At 51.5% G+C, this 13,099-nt stretch overlaps 1 protein-coding gene across 3 annotated transcripts in view; it reads left to right on the top strand.

Moving 5' to 3' along the window:
- Positions 1-13,099, top strand: part of PLEKHA2 (pleckstrin homology domain containing A2) — a 108,296-nt gene that overhangs the window by 75,612 nt on the left and 19,585 nt on the right. For all 3 annotated transcript variants that reach the window (XM_008273961.4, XM_008273960.4, XM_002720775.5), the window contains 6 exons: positions 854-902; positions 4,747-4,844; positions 10,856-10,996; positions 11,538-11,684; positions 11,801-11,869; positions 12,205-12,275. In XM_008273961.4, coding sequence (XP_008272183.1) covers positions 854-902; positions 4,747-4,844; positions 10,856-10,996; positions 11,538-11,684; positions 11,801-11,869; positions 12,205-12,275 — 575 coding nt within the window. The remainder of the gene's footprint in view (positions 1-853; positions 903-4,746; positions 4,845-10,855; positions 10,997-11,537; positions 11,685-11,800; positions 11,870-12,204; positions 12,276-13,099) is intronic.

A 13,099-nucleotide genomic window follows, 5' to 3' on the forward strand; every position in this document is an offset into this window, starting at 1 on the left:
ACCCAGGTGTAAATGGGCCCCTGCCTAGGTCCCATGGAGAGGGGCCTGCCTCTCTTTGGGATCCCACGTATGATGGGGGGAGGCCTGCTCCAGGGGAACTCGGCCTTCCTCAAGGCTCATCTCCTAGTCCTTGTGGGCACGTGATGGAACGTGGCTTACTACCTTTAACCCTTCAGTGTGTCTGAGCCTGAATGACGGGTGCTCACCTGTGCAGACACTCAGGAACGCACATGCAAGGGGTAGGGTGGCCAAAGCGAGCTGAAGTAAAGCAACAGGAGGCATAAAGCACTTCCTCTGGCCCGTGCCCTTCCCTTACACACATAGGTCCTCTGATTCCCTCCAGCCCACTCTGGGCACCAGGACACTGCCTACCGTGGCGGGGAGGCAGGCGGAGAAGAAAGAAGGGCAGCCGGTGAGTGCATCTAAAGGCAGTGAGTGGCAGGGAGGGAGGGAGTCATCTTTCTGAGAGCTCACCTTGTAGCCACTGCATATTCAACCTGGGGAACTGTTCCGGCAGGCGGATGTGGCCAGTGGTTGAAAACAGAGTGGAATCCTAGCAGATGCGGAAGGGGCCAGGACAGGTCTGTGAGGACTCAGTGGCTTCTAAAAGTGTTTTTTGCAGAACCATCAAGATAGTGGTTATCTCTAAGGGTGGAGATTCTGCCCAGAGGGCCACACAGGGAGCTTCTAAGAAACAGGACTGATAATACCTATTTCCTAACATAGACAATGAGTGCAGTGTTTCACTTGGTCTTTACAATGTCCTCTCATGTTTGATAATGCTTTTATATAAATTGAAACATTTCACCAAAAAAAAATTTGCAAAACTTTTGTTTTTTTTTGCTTGATTTAGGTGAGCATAGCGACCCCAAAGCAGAAACCAAAAACTCCGTTTTGCTTTGGTAAGTACTGAGCCAGGGCCGGGTTTTCTTCATGCTGTGCAGCGACTTCCTCTTTTGTATGTGATCACGTGTGACTGCACCCTGTGGTGTGAGTGACTGGACTCACGGTGATGTTCCTGCATGTCAGCTGATTCCTCTCTTTCTCTGGGCTTGGCACAAAGACTGCTAATAACTGCAGGACCATACATGTAACATTTCAGGTTGCTGATGCCCCAGGGGGAGAAGTTTGCAGGAGCCATCCTGTTAGAGCTGAGTCCTGGTGTGCTCAGAAGAGGTGGAGACTTGCTGCAGTAATCAGTTTTCTGTTACTGTATTGAGATATCCCAGGCGGGGTAACTTCTTAAAAAGAGAGTGAGAGGTCTATTGAGCTCACAGTGTTGGGGGCTGAAAGTCCAAATAGCACGGCACAGGCTCTGGTGATGGCCCCCTGGCTGCATCGAATCATGCAGATGGCATCATGATGGGAGTACTTGGAGGGAGGGTTTATGAGTTAGAGAGAGGAAGAGAAAGAGACAGAGGTTCCGTCTGCTTGTTCACTCTCCACAACAGCCAAGGCTTTGCCATACCAAAGCCAGAAGCCAGGAGTTTTTTCTAGGTCTCTCATGTGGGTTCAAGGCCCATCCCTTGGGCCATCTTCGGCTGCCTTCCAGGTCCATTAATGGGAAGCCGGATCAGAAATAGAGCAGCTGGGACTTAAGCCAGTGCTCCAATATGGGCTGCTGGTGTCCAGTGTCTGACCTTTTTTTTTCTTTTCTTTTTTTTTTTAAATTATTTATTTATTTGAAAGACAGAGTTACAGAGAGAGGTAGGGACAGAGAGAGAGGTCTTCCATCCTCTGGTTCACTCCCCAGATGGCTGCAATGGCCAGAGCTGAGCCTATCTGAAGTCAAGAGCCAGGAGCTTCTTCCGGGTCTCCCCCTCAGGTGCAGGGGCCCAAGGACTTGGGCCATCTTCTACTGCTTTATCAGGCCATAGCAGAGAGCTGGATGGGAAGAGGAGCAGTCAGGACTCAAACTGACACCCATATGGGATGCTGGCGCTTCAGGGCAGGGCTTTAACCTGTTGTGCCACAGTGCCAGCCCCCTTTTTTTTTCTTTTTCAAAGATTTATTTTATTTGAAAGACAGAGTTTCAGAGAGAGAGAGAGAGAGCGAGAGAGCACTCTTCCATCTGCTGGTTCACTCCCTAAATGGCCACAACAGCCAAGGCTGGGCCAGGCCCAAGCCAGGAGCCAGGAGATTCATTTGGATCTCCCATGAAGGTGCAGGGGCCAAGCAGTTGGGCTGTCTGCTGTTTTCCGAGGTGCATCAGCAGGGAGCTAGATTGGAAGTGGAGTGGTTGTGACTTGCACAGGTGCCCATATGGGATGCTAGTGTTGCAGGTAGCAGCTCAACTCATTATACCACAATGCTGGCCCCAAGGCTCCTTACCTCTTAAGATCCCACCATTGGGACATTGCCAGACTCCAGACTGGAGACCAGGCTTCCAACGCATGAACTGTTAAGGAACAGACCACATCCAAACCATAGTAAGACCTCAGTTGTTGCCAAATGAGTGACAGCATTGGGGAAGCAATAGCATAGGAAGCAGAGCCACTCTGTGGACACTTCAAGTCATTGAATCATCAGTGAATTCAGTGACTCAGTCATACAATTCTTTTTATTTTATTTTTATTATTTTTTAAAGATTTATTTGAGCCGGCGCAGCGGCTCACTAGGCTAATCCTCCGCCTTGCGGCGCCAACACACCGGGTTCTAGTCCCAGTCGGGGCGCCGGATTCTGTCCCAGTTGCCCCTCTTCCAGGCCAGCTCTCTGCTGTGGCCAGGGAAGTGCAGTGGAGGATGGCCCAAGTGCTTGGGCCCTGCACGCCATGGGAGACCAGGAGAAGCACCTGGCTCCTGGCTTCGGATCAGCGCGGTGCGCCGGCCGCAGCGCGCCGGCCGCGGCGGCCATTGGAGGGTGAACCAACGGCAAAAGGAAGACCTTTCTCTCTGTCTCTCTCTCTCACTGTCCACACTGCCTGTCAATAATAATAATAATATTTATTTGAAAGTCAGAATTACACAGAGAGAGAAGGAGAGGCAGAGAGAGAGAGGTCTTCCATATGCTGAATCACTCCCCAATTGGCCACAATGGCTGGAGCTGAGCCAGGAGTCGGGAGCTTCCACTGGGTCTTCCTATGTGGGTGCAGGGACCCAAGGGCTTGGGCCATCTTCTTCTATTGCTTTCCCAGCCCATAGCAGAAAGCTGGATCAGAAGTGGAGCAGCCAGGTCTCAAACTGCCCCTAATCTTTTTTAAAAAGATTTATTTATTTGAAAGGCAGAATGACAGGGTAGGGGGCCGAGAGGGAAAGAGAAAGAGAGAAATTTTCCATTGCTTGTTCACTCCCCAAATGTCTGCAACAGCCCAGCCTGGGCCAGGCCAGAGCTACAAGCCTAGAACTCCATCTGGGTTTCCTACATGGGTGGCAGGGACCCAAGTACTTGGGCCACTCTCCGCTGCCTCCCACAAGAAAACTGGATCAGAAGTGGAAGAGCTAGGACTCAACACTCTGATGTGGGTGGGATGTGGGCATCCCAAGCAATGGCTTAACCTGCTGCGCCACCTGCTTGCCCCAGTTGTATAATCCTTGTTTGGCTCTCCCTGTGGTCTGAGAACTGTACGAAGTGCTCTAAGCAAATGCCCCGTGGTCCTGAAGGTAAGCTTCTTGAAGGAAGGGATATCCCTCTGCCTTGTCACAGATCCTCAGCACTTATACAGTGATTCCTGGCACACAGAGGGTACTAGGTAAATATTCGTTGAGTGAATAAATGAACTCATGACTTTTATGTCTTACCTATGATATTCTTTTCCTGTTATTCAGGCTTATGCTAGGAGAATAAAATGTCCCTTTGAGCTGTCTTCTCTCTGAACTTCAGATTTGTTCAAACCTTTTTGATGTTCACTTCTCTCTCTCCCTTTCAAAGAATTATTTATTTATTTGAGTTACAAGAGAGACAGAGAGAGAGAGAGAGGGAGAGAGAGAGAATCTTCCATTTACTGGTTCACTTCCTAAATGGATGCAACAGCTGGAGCTGGACTGGGCTGAAGCCAGGAGCCAGGAGCTTCATCTGGGTCTCCACATCGGTGGCAGGGTCCCAAGCACTTGAGCCATCTTTTGCTGCTTTCTCATGCCATTAGCAGGGAGCTGAATTGGAATTTGAGCAGCCAGGACACGAAGCAACGCCCTTATGGGATGTTGGCATCGCAGGCAGCTGCTTAACCCACTACACCACAATGCCTGCCCCCTCGATCATTTCTTTCAAATATCATTGCTAAGCTCAAAAATGACCTTCAGTTTTTGTGGTCATCAGACATTAAAAAAAATTATGAACCCAGAGGAAAGAACAGGTTGAGAATGAGGCCACGATTATAGATTTGATCTCGGGCAAACTTTGTACTGTTTTCCAATCCCAGCCAGCTGTGCCAGTGGGAAGAATACATTGGGTCCAAAATCATGTGTGTATCATCACGACTGTCGATCACAGCAAAGCAGTTCATGGGGAGTCTTAGTGAGGACAGGCCGGCAACAGCCTCTCTCTCCGTGACCACAGAGCAGCACTGTAAGGCTGGTGTTAGTGCTGTCAGGTGTCCTTCCTGTAGCCACTAAATAAGTCTTACTAAATACGTGGCAGGGTGAATACTCGCCTCTGGCCTGGTGAGTTATTTTAACATCATGATCATTTTCTTGGTCTGCTTTGCGGGGTTGATCTGTCTCTGCTGCTTCGAATTTCAGCTTTGTGGAGTCTTGTGTTGCTGGTTTCTGATCTGGGATCTCCTCCCTTCTTCTCCGTGACTTTTGTAGTTATCAACGCCCTGTCTCAGAGATACTTTCTTCAAGCTAACGACCAGAAAGATCTGAAGGACTGGGTGGAAGCCCTGAACCAAGCCAGCAAGATCACTGTACGTATGGTTTCTTCTCCTTTCTGGGGGTAGTGACAGTGCCCCCTGCGGCGGGAGGGGGTGGGGATAAAGTCAGATGGTGGCAGTACTTTCGCCAGGAGCCTGGTCCTGTCCCCTACCTCTTGTACCCAAGCTGAAAGACCACAAGTTGGAACTGAGGGTGTGAGTTTGAATCACGTTCAAAGGGAAGTCTGTGGAGGGTCCCCCTTGTGGTCCTGGTAGGATTCCTGGGCAGACTTGTTTTGGGTAACCTGAGATGCTGATCCAGAACGTGGGAGCCCTGAAAATGGGTTGCTGACTCTGGGACGTAGCAGCGAAAGAGCACATGAGGAAGAAAGTCAGAACTTTAGAAATGTCACTTGACACTTAATAATGATACATATCGGCAGAGAACGACACCACTGTATGTACATGATGTGTATCGGTCATGTCTGGAACCACGGGCATAGCTCTCTCTCATCTCAGGCATTTGTCATTTCTATGTGATGGGACATTTGAAATTTGTTGTAGTAGCTACAGAAGTCAGAACTTCTTCCTGTTGTAGGATATATTTTTCTTGCTTCCAGGGGTTGCTTGGACCCCCCATGAGCCTGTGCTGGGAAAGCCATCCATCTACAAGCACCATGAGGGGAGGTCAGGTGTTTGGTGCAGTGGTCAAGATGGTCCTGCCTCTCTGCTTTCATTGTCCTTCTTCCCGGTCTGTGTGGCTTCTTTTCTTCTGATGGGGACATCAGCTCTGGACATGGGGCCCATCCTAAATCACTATGTCCTCATCTTAATTTAACTAAGTACATCTCAAAGACACTATTTTCTTTTTCTTTTTTTTTTTTTTTTTAAGATTTATTTATTTGAAAAGCAGAGTTAGAGAGAGATCTTCCATCTACTGGTTCATTCCCCAAATGGCCATAATGGTCAGGGCTGAAACAGGCTGGAGCCAGAAGCCTGGACCTCCATCTGGGCCTGCGAGGTGGGCGGCAGAGGTCCAAGCACTTGGGCCATCTTCTGCTGCCTTCCCAGGTGCATTGTCAGGGAGCTGGATTGAAAGTGGAGCAGCTGGGATTGGAACTGATGTTGATGTGGGATGCTGGCGTCAGAGGCGGCAGCTTCACCAGCTGTGCCACAACGCCTGTCCCGGACCCTATTTTCTTTTTTTTTTTCTTCTTCTTCTTCTTTATTTTATTTTATTATTTTTTTTGACAGGCAAAGTGGACAGTGAGAGAGAGAGACAGAGAGAAAGGTCTTCCTTTTGCTGTTGGTTCACCCTCCAATGGCCGCCGTGGCCGGCGCACCGCACTGATCCGATGGCAGGAGCCAGGTGCTTCTCCTGGTCTCCCATGGGGTGCAGGGCCCAAGCACCTGGGCCATCCTCCACTGCACTCCCTGGCCACAGCAGAGAGCTGGCCTGGAAGAGGGGCAACCGGGACAGAATCCGGCTCCCCGACCTGGACTAGAAGCTGGTGTGCCGGCGCCGCAAGGCGGAGGATTAGCCTAGTGAGCCGCGGCGCCGGCTCCGGACCCTATTTTCAAATAAGATCACATTCTGAGTTACAGGTGGATGGGTGGGTGGGGGGGGGGGGGAAGGGAGACATTATTCAAGTTTCTGCATTTCCCAAGAAGGTGGAACATGGAACAAACTCAAACATAGCTTTTCCCACAAAACTGGATTTTTAAAAAATTTATTTTCAATTTGTATGTGTCTCATAAATACAACACCAAGTCCATTCCTTGTGGTTGTCTGGCCATGCCCAGTGGGAAGCAAGATGAGTCCATGAAGATTTCATTTTCATTGCATACCTGCCCATCGGGAATACCCCATGGTGTCCCCATGGTGGGTGGAAGAGGGAACACCTTTCTTTTTTAAAAAAAATTTTTTATTTGACAGAGAGTTAGACAGTGAGAGAGAGAGGGACAGAGAGAAAGGTCTTCCTTCCATTGGTTCATCCCCCAAATGGCCACTACAGCTGGCACTGCGCTGATCCGAAGCCAGGAGCCAGGTGCTTCTTTCTGGTCTCCCACGTGGGTGCAGGGCCCAAGCACTCGGGCCATCCTCCACTGCCTTCCCGGGCCACAGCAGAGAGCTGGACTGGAAGAGGAGCAACCGGGACTAGAACCCAGCACCCATATGGGATGCTGGCGCCACAGGCGGAGGTTTAACCAAGTGAGCCACAGCGCTGGCCCCTGAGGGAACACCTTTAAGGAGTCCCCTAGGATGTGGGCAGACGACATGAACGCCCCCGTTTTCAAGTCCTGAAGTTTAGTTACAGTTGAGCATGTCCTCTATAGGCTGCTTTAGTCTCAGGAAATAGAAACAGATTTGGGATTGAGGGTGTGAGAGCTGAGTTGTGAGCAGAGCAGCCCGGGAGGGAGGGACCAGTTGCTGTGTGTGGGCCCCCCAAGTTCCGGAGACAGCACAACCATCGAGCTTCTAGGATCCCCTTCTGACCACCGAGAACTGGAAAGAGTTGCTTCCCTCCTTCTCTGCTGGGTTCTGGAAATTGCTTGGGTGATTTAGGGGAATTTCTGTGGTCCGTGGTGTTGATAGCGCTAAATACCCCAGCCCTAAACAATTTGATTCCACAACTGCAAAACTCACAGGAAATTCGAAATGATGACTTAAGGAGGTGGTGGTATTTAGCAACGCAGGGAACAATTTTCTTCGTTTTTGTAAAAAGATTTTATTTATTTGAGAGGCAGAGTTACAGAGAGGAATAGGCAGAAACAGAGTAAGAGAGAACCTCCATGTGCTGGTTCACTCCCTAAATGGCCAAAGCCAGGACCCAGGAGCTTCATCCAGGTTTCCCACATGGGTACAGGAACCAAACACTTGGACCCATCTTCTGGCTGCTTTCCCAGGTGCATTAGCATCGAGCTGGATCAGAAGTGGAGCAGCTGAGACTTGAACCGGCGTCCATACGGGATGCTGGCACTGTATGCCAGCAGCTTCACCTGCTGCACCAAGGCACCAGCCCCCATCATTCTTCGTTTCCATGAACTTTTCCAAGTTCACCCCCTCTGTAAAATGGAGGATGTTTGCTTGAAGAGTAGAGACAATGCAGTAACGCAGCAAAGAGCTTAGTACACTGCCCGGCACTGAATGGGGGCCAGGAAATGGCGCCTGCCACCACTGTCAGTCAGCCGGAAGGAAGAGGGGCAAACACAGCTGGCCTGAGCCGGAGAGGTGGGGGCAGGGGCCATCCTTCGATCTGCCGGGCCTTCAAAAACTTCATGGGGAAGGCAGATGGTGAAATCACTATGCGTGAATTTCAACTGTGCTTCTTTCATTGAAACAAACATCTTTTAATTCCAGTTTCTGCTAAGTTTCTGTAGTGTGCTCCCAAGTGTAGACGAGGTGCTCAATCCAGGTCTCTGTTGTGGGCAGTTCTCTGGAGCTCTAAGGTTCTGTGTCCTTGGGTCTGAATGGGAAGGGTGTGCAATGGCGGCAGACTGAGCCCTGCAGTTGCTTTGCTGGCCCAGGGCGACTGTGTTGGGTTCTCGGGAGGGTGGGATTGTGAGGCCGTTTGCAACATGCTCACTGTGGGAGGCGTGGTCTAGTCGGTTCAGTTCATCACGGCTCCGGGCAATGGATGTAACTCGTCCTTGCTCCAGCCCTCTCATTTTGCAAAATGAGAGATTTCCTTACAGTTTGCGGAATCTAGTACAAATGGGTGAGGTGGCAAGCAGAAGAAATGGCAGCAGAAAGATGGATACGTGACTTTAGATGGAACACCTCGGTAGAGCAGAGAACGGTAGGGACTGGGCCAAACTAAGCCTGCGTTTCTCAGTTAACAAGGAGGGAACTGCAGCTGAGCTGTCATGTGACTATCTCAACCTTTTGGTGTAGATTGAAAAAACACATTCTTTTTTTTATTTTTTTGACAGGCAGAGTGGACAGTGAGAGAGAGAGACAGAGAGAAAGGTCTTCCTTTTGCCGTTGGTTCACCCTCCAATGGCCGCCACGGCCGGCGCGCTGCGGCCGGCGCACCGTGCTGATCCGATGGCAGGAGCCAGGTGCTTCTCCTGGTCTCCCATGGGGTGCAGGGCCCAAGCACCTGGGCCATCCTCCACTGCACTCCCTGGCCACAGCAGAGAGCTGGCCTGGAAGAGGGGCAACCGGGACAGAATCCGGCGCCCCAACTGGGACTAGAACCCGGTGTGCCGGCGCCGCTAGGTGGAGGATTAGCCTAGTGAGCCGCGGCGCCGGCCTGAAAAAACACATTCTAAAGGACAAACAGGCATGCTTTGGGTGGAGTCTGCCTACCTGTGGGCCGCCAGTTTGGAACCCCTGGCCTGTGGCTTCCAGCTCATTGTGAAAGTTCTCTGTTGGATAGGAACAAAGAGAACTCATTCTTCCAAAAGGACTCTAAATTCTAGTGCCGTGTGTGAAGCGTTAATTAAATATTCTGCCGTATTTTTGGGTTTCCAAACTGTTTCAGTTTGTATACTCTATCAGATATTTATCAGCGCAACAGCTCTTGGGATGTACACCTCTTCTCTCTTTCCTCTTTGCACATGAGACACTTGAGGCTCAAGAGCTTCTGTGATTTTTCCAAAGCTGCTAACCCCGAAACTGGGAGGTCAAGAGGTAAACCCCAGGCCCTCAGCCGCAAGGCTCGTGTGCCCCTCATTCTGTAACGTACACAGGTTGGGTTTCTTTATCTGAAATGCTTGGGACTAGAAGGGTTCCTGATTCTGGATTTTGGGGTTTTGGAATATTTGCATGTATATGGTAGAATATCTTGGGGATGGGGCCTAAGTCAAAACATGAAATTCACATACGTTTCAGATTCACCTTGTACACTTTGCCTGAAGGTCCTTTCATACTGTATTTTTAGTGCCCCTGTGTTTTGACTGTGCCCTGTCACATGAAGTCAGGTGTGGAATTCCCCACCAACTCCATGCTCAGAAAGTTTGGGATTTTTGTGGGTGATCCTGTACCTGGCGGGCAGTCTGCCTTCCCTGCCCTGCCCATGCAGGAGGTTGCGAGCATGGCACACCATGCCTCCCGGGAAGGACCCCACAACCTGACTGCTGGCAGGTGGCGGGAGCCCCAGGCACTTTTCCCTACCTGTTAAAGGGCCCTGTAATTGCCAATCAGGTTAAGAGCTCCCAGGTGTGGCCCATTAAGACCACCTGGAAGGCTGTCTTAGCTACGTGACCTTCAAGCTGATTGGAGAAACATAGCAGCCCCAATATCGGTTCTATCCTACAGAGTTGATGTTGCCCTGAGTTAGTTACGCCCCTTCTGCCTGCCCTTTAAAAAGTGTGCATGGTCGTTAATAAAGCGGCTGTGTTCACGAAACTTGTCTTCTTGCAGAAGAATGCCCCACCACCCCGGCAGTGCACAGGCTTCCCGGGTCAAGCCTGCAGGATGTTAGAGCTTTTTGGGTCTTGAGGTTTTCAGATTAGGGATGCTCAGCCTGTAGCACCTGCATTTTTACCTGTTCCACCTGCGTCACAGACTTCCTCCCCTCTTTTCTCCTGGCTCCTTTCTTCCAGGTTGCTGTTCAGTCTCTCTCCCTCCCCCTCTCCCCCTCCCCCATCCTCTCTCTCTCTCTCTCTCTCTCTCTCTCTCTCAGCACCTGCCCTAGCTGCCTGCTCCATTTCAGGGAGCTCCTTTACTGTTCTCTGTCCTGGCTCCCACTACACTCACTGCCATTTGCAGTTTCACTGCTTCTTTTGCTACTACAAGTTTTGTTATGGTTCACCCCGAGAGCATGTAAGCACCATGTTTATCTTGTTTGATATTTGATCTTAGGTTTGTAGCCCGAAGGACTGGCTTACAGTAGGTGTTGAGTACATTTGAGTGTGTGTGTGTGTGTGTGTGTGTTTGGGGGTGTGGCTGGCTGAGTTCTCCATGTTCACATATGGCTCTGTTGTTGGGCTGGGGTGAAGAGAGAGCAGAGTCTCACTTGGTATAGTGGCTTTTCTTACCCCTACCCCCAGCCCTGCTTTGGCCTTCCAACTTCTCCAAGCCTTCTGTTCCCTGTTGACCATGCTACCCTTCTTCCCAGGTACCCAAAGTTGGGAACTTACCCCTGTCGACTGAAGTTCTCAAAAGCTTAACAGCTCCTCAGGCCCTGGAGAAGAAGCCACAGGTGGCCTACAAGACCGAGATCATCGGAGGGGTGGTGGTGCACACGCCCATCAGCCAGGTGCTGGGGCCCGACTGATGCTGTCAGGGGGTAGTGGGTATTGGCAGTGCCCATGATGTGCTGGTGACAGACACAGAGGCCTGCAGTGTGGGACGGGTGGACCGCATGAGGGGAGCTGGTGCCGATGGGGCCATCGGGAAGATGCAGGGCAGGGGTGGGCGGGAGGATGGCAGTGTAGACAGTGAGGTTGCTGCCTCTTGAAGGTGGTGGCTCCTGTGGTTGAGCTCAAGGAGATTGCCTTGTAAAACCCGTGGGAACTGGGTTGACAGTGCAGGAAAGGCTGATAACAAGCCCAATGTCCACCCCCTCTTCTCTGCGTGTGCTTTGTCCTTTCTCCTGGGTTTCCCCAGCCTCCCCAGGCACCCAAGAGAGCACCTGACAGCAGCAGAGTCACTGTTTGTTTTCTTGTCTACTTCTTCTTGGACCAACCCAGTCCAAGAGGCAAGGAACCTGGCTGGCTAGATGGCTGGAGGCGGGCGGGGGCTGCAGCTGCATACAAGAGTGAGAGGGAGGTGCTAATCCTGAACCCGTTTCCTTCTAGAATGGCGGGGATGGGCAGGAAGGGAGCGAGCCAGGCTCCCACGCCATCCTTCGGAGGTCTCAGAGTTACATCCCCACGTCGGGCTGCCGCGCTTCCACGGGGCCGCCCCTCATTAAGAGTGGCTACTGTGTGAAGCAAGGGAACGTGGTGAGTATGTCAGCCCCAGCCGGATTGGGGTTGTGGCATGCAGGGAGCGGAGGCAAGAGGAGGCCGGAAGAAGCAGGCACACGTCCTCACGTCCTGCCCTTTATTTTCCATTTCAGCGTAAGAGCTGGAAACGCCGCTTCTTTGCACTCGACGACTTCACCATCTGCTACTTCAAGTGTGAGCAGGTTCGTAGCAGCGTGGGGGCCCTGGTGAGAGACCTAAGAGACATATGACTACATCCCAGGGGAGAGCATGTGTGAATGGGCACCTGGGCATACGCCCAGATGTCAGGAGCAGCTCTGACTTGTCCCAGCCTTCTCATGTACGTGACTTCACAACGCTGTTCAGGTGGCCCTCGGGCTTCTGGGTAGTCAGAGCCACCGAGCACTTTCTCCGTAGATTGATTGAGAGCAGGCTGTCGGCAAGGCTGGGTGGAGGCAGCAGTTGGAGGAGGGAATGGTCTGGGTCGTGGTGCCTGGTGCACAGCCTCACTCATCTGCGGTTGCATCTTCCCCACCAGGACCGAGAACCGCTGCGCACCATATTGCTCAAGGATGTCCTCAAGACCCACGAGTGTCTGGTCAAGTCTGGGTAATTCCCTCTGCTTACTGTTTCTCTCGTGGCAGCTGCACCTGCCCTCTGCAACCTTCATTTACGCAGATTGTCACTCACTGCTCTCCTGAGGCCACGTTCACGAGTTCCTGTCTTCTTCCTAGAGTGAGGGGTGGGAGCCCAGTGTCCTGACTTGCTGCGTGCAGGCTGGCACGGGGTGCAGTCACGTAGCCTCTTCTGATGCCTTACTCTTGCCACTAAGTCGTTGAGCCTGTCATAATTTCAGGTGCAGGGGCCGGCACTGTGGTGTGGTTGGTTAAGCTGCCACCTGTGATGCCGGCATCCCATATGAGCACACAAGTTCAGGTCCTGGCTGTTCTACTTCTGATCTAGCTCCCAGCTAATGCACCTGAGAAGGCAACAGAAAGTCTCCCACGTGCCTGGGCCCCTGCCACCCATGTGGGAGACCCAGCTGGTCTCCCACTTAGGCTCCTGGTGTCAGCCTGGTCCAGCCCTAGCCATGGAGGCCATTTGGAGAGTGAAACTAGCAGATTTCGTTTTCTCTCTGTGTCTCCCTCTCTCTCTGTCACTCCGCCTTTCAAACAAATATAATTAAAAAAGGAATTTCAGGTGGAGGGAAAGAAAGATGTAGAAATAAAGAAGAGAGCAGAGCTTGGTGCTTCTTGGGTGCTTGAAGCTCAGTCTTCAGAGGAGGGACCGAGTCTGTAAGTCGCCAACACCTGCTCATGCTGGGGCCTCTTTCCTGACTTCTTATGCCTTTTGTCTTCTCTTCCTTTTGGCCCTCTTGTGCCAGAAATACAGGGGTGAATCACAGCATTTCTCTGTTACCCCACTGGGAATGA

The sequence above is a fragment of the Oryctolagus cuniculus genome, chromosome 2 (genome assembly GCF_964237555.1).
Source record: "Oryctolagus cuniculus chromosome 2, mOryCun1.1, whole genome shotgun sequence".
NCBI lineage: Eukaryota > Metazoa > Chordata > Mammalia > Lagomorpha > Leporidae > Oryctolagus > Oryctolagus cuniculus.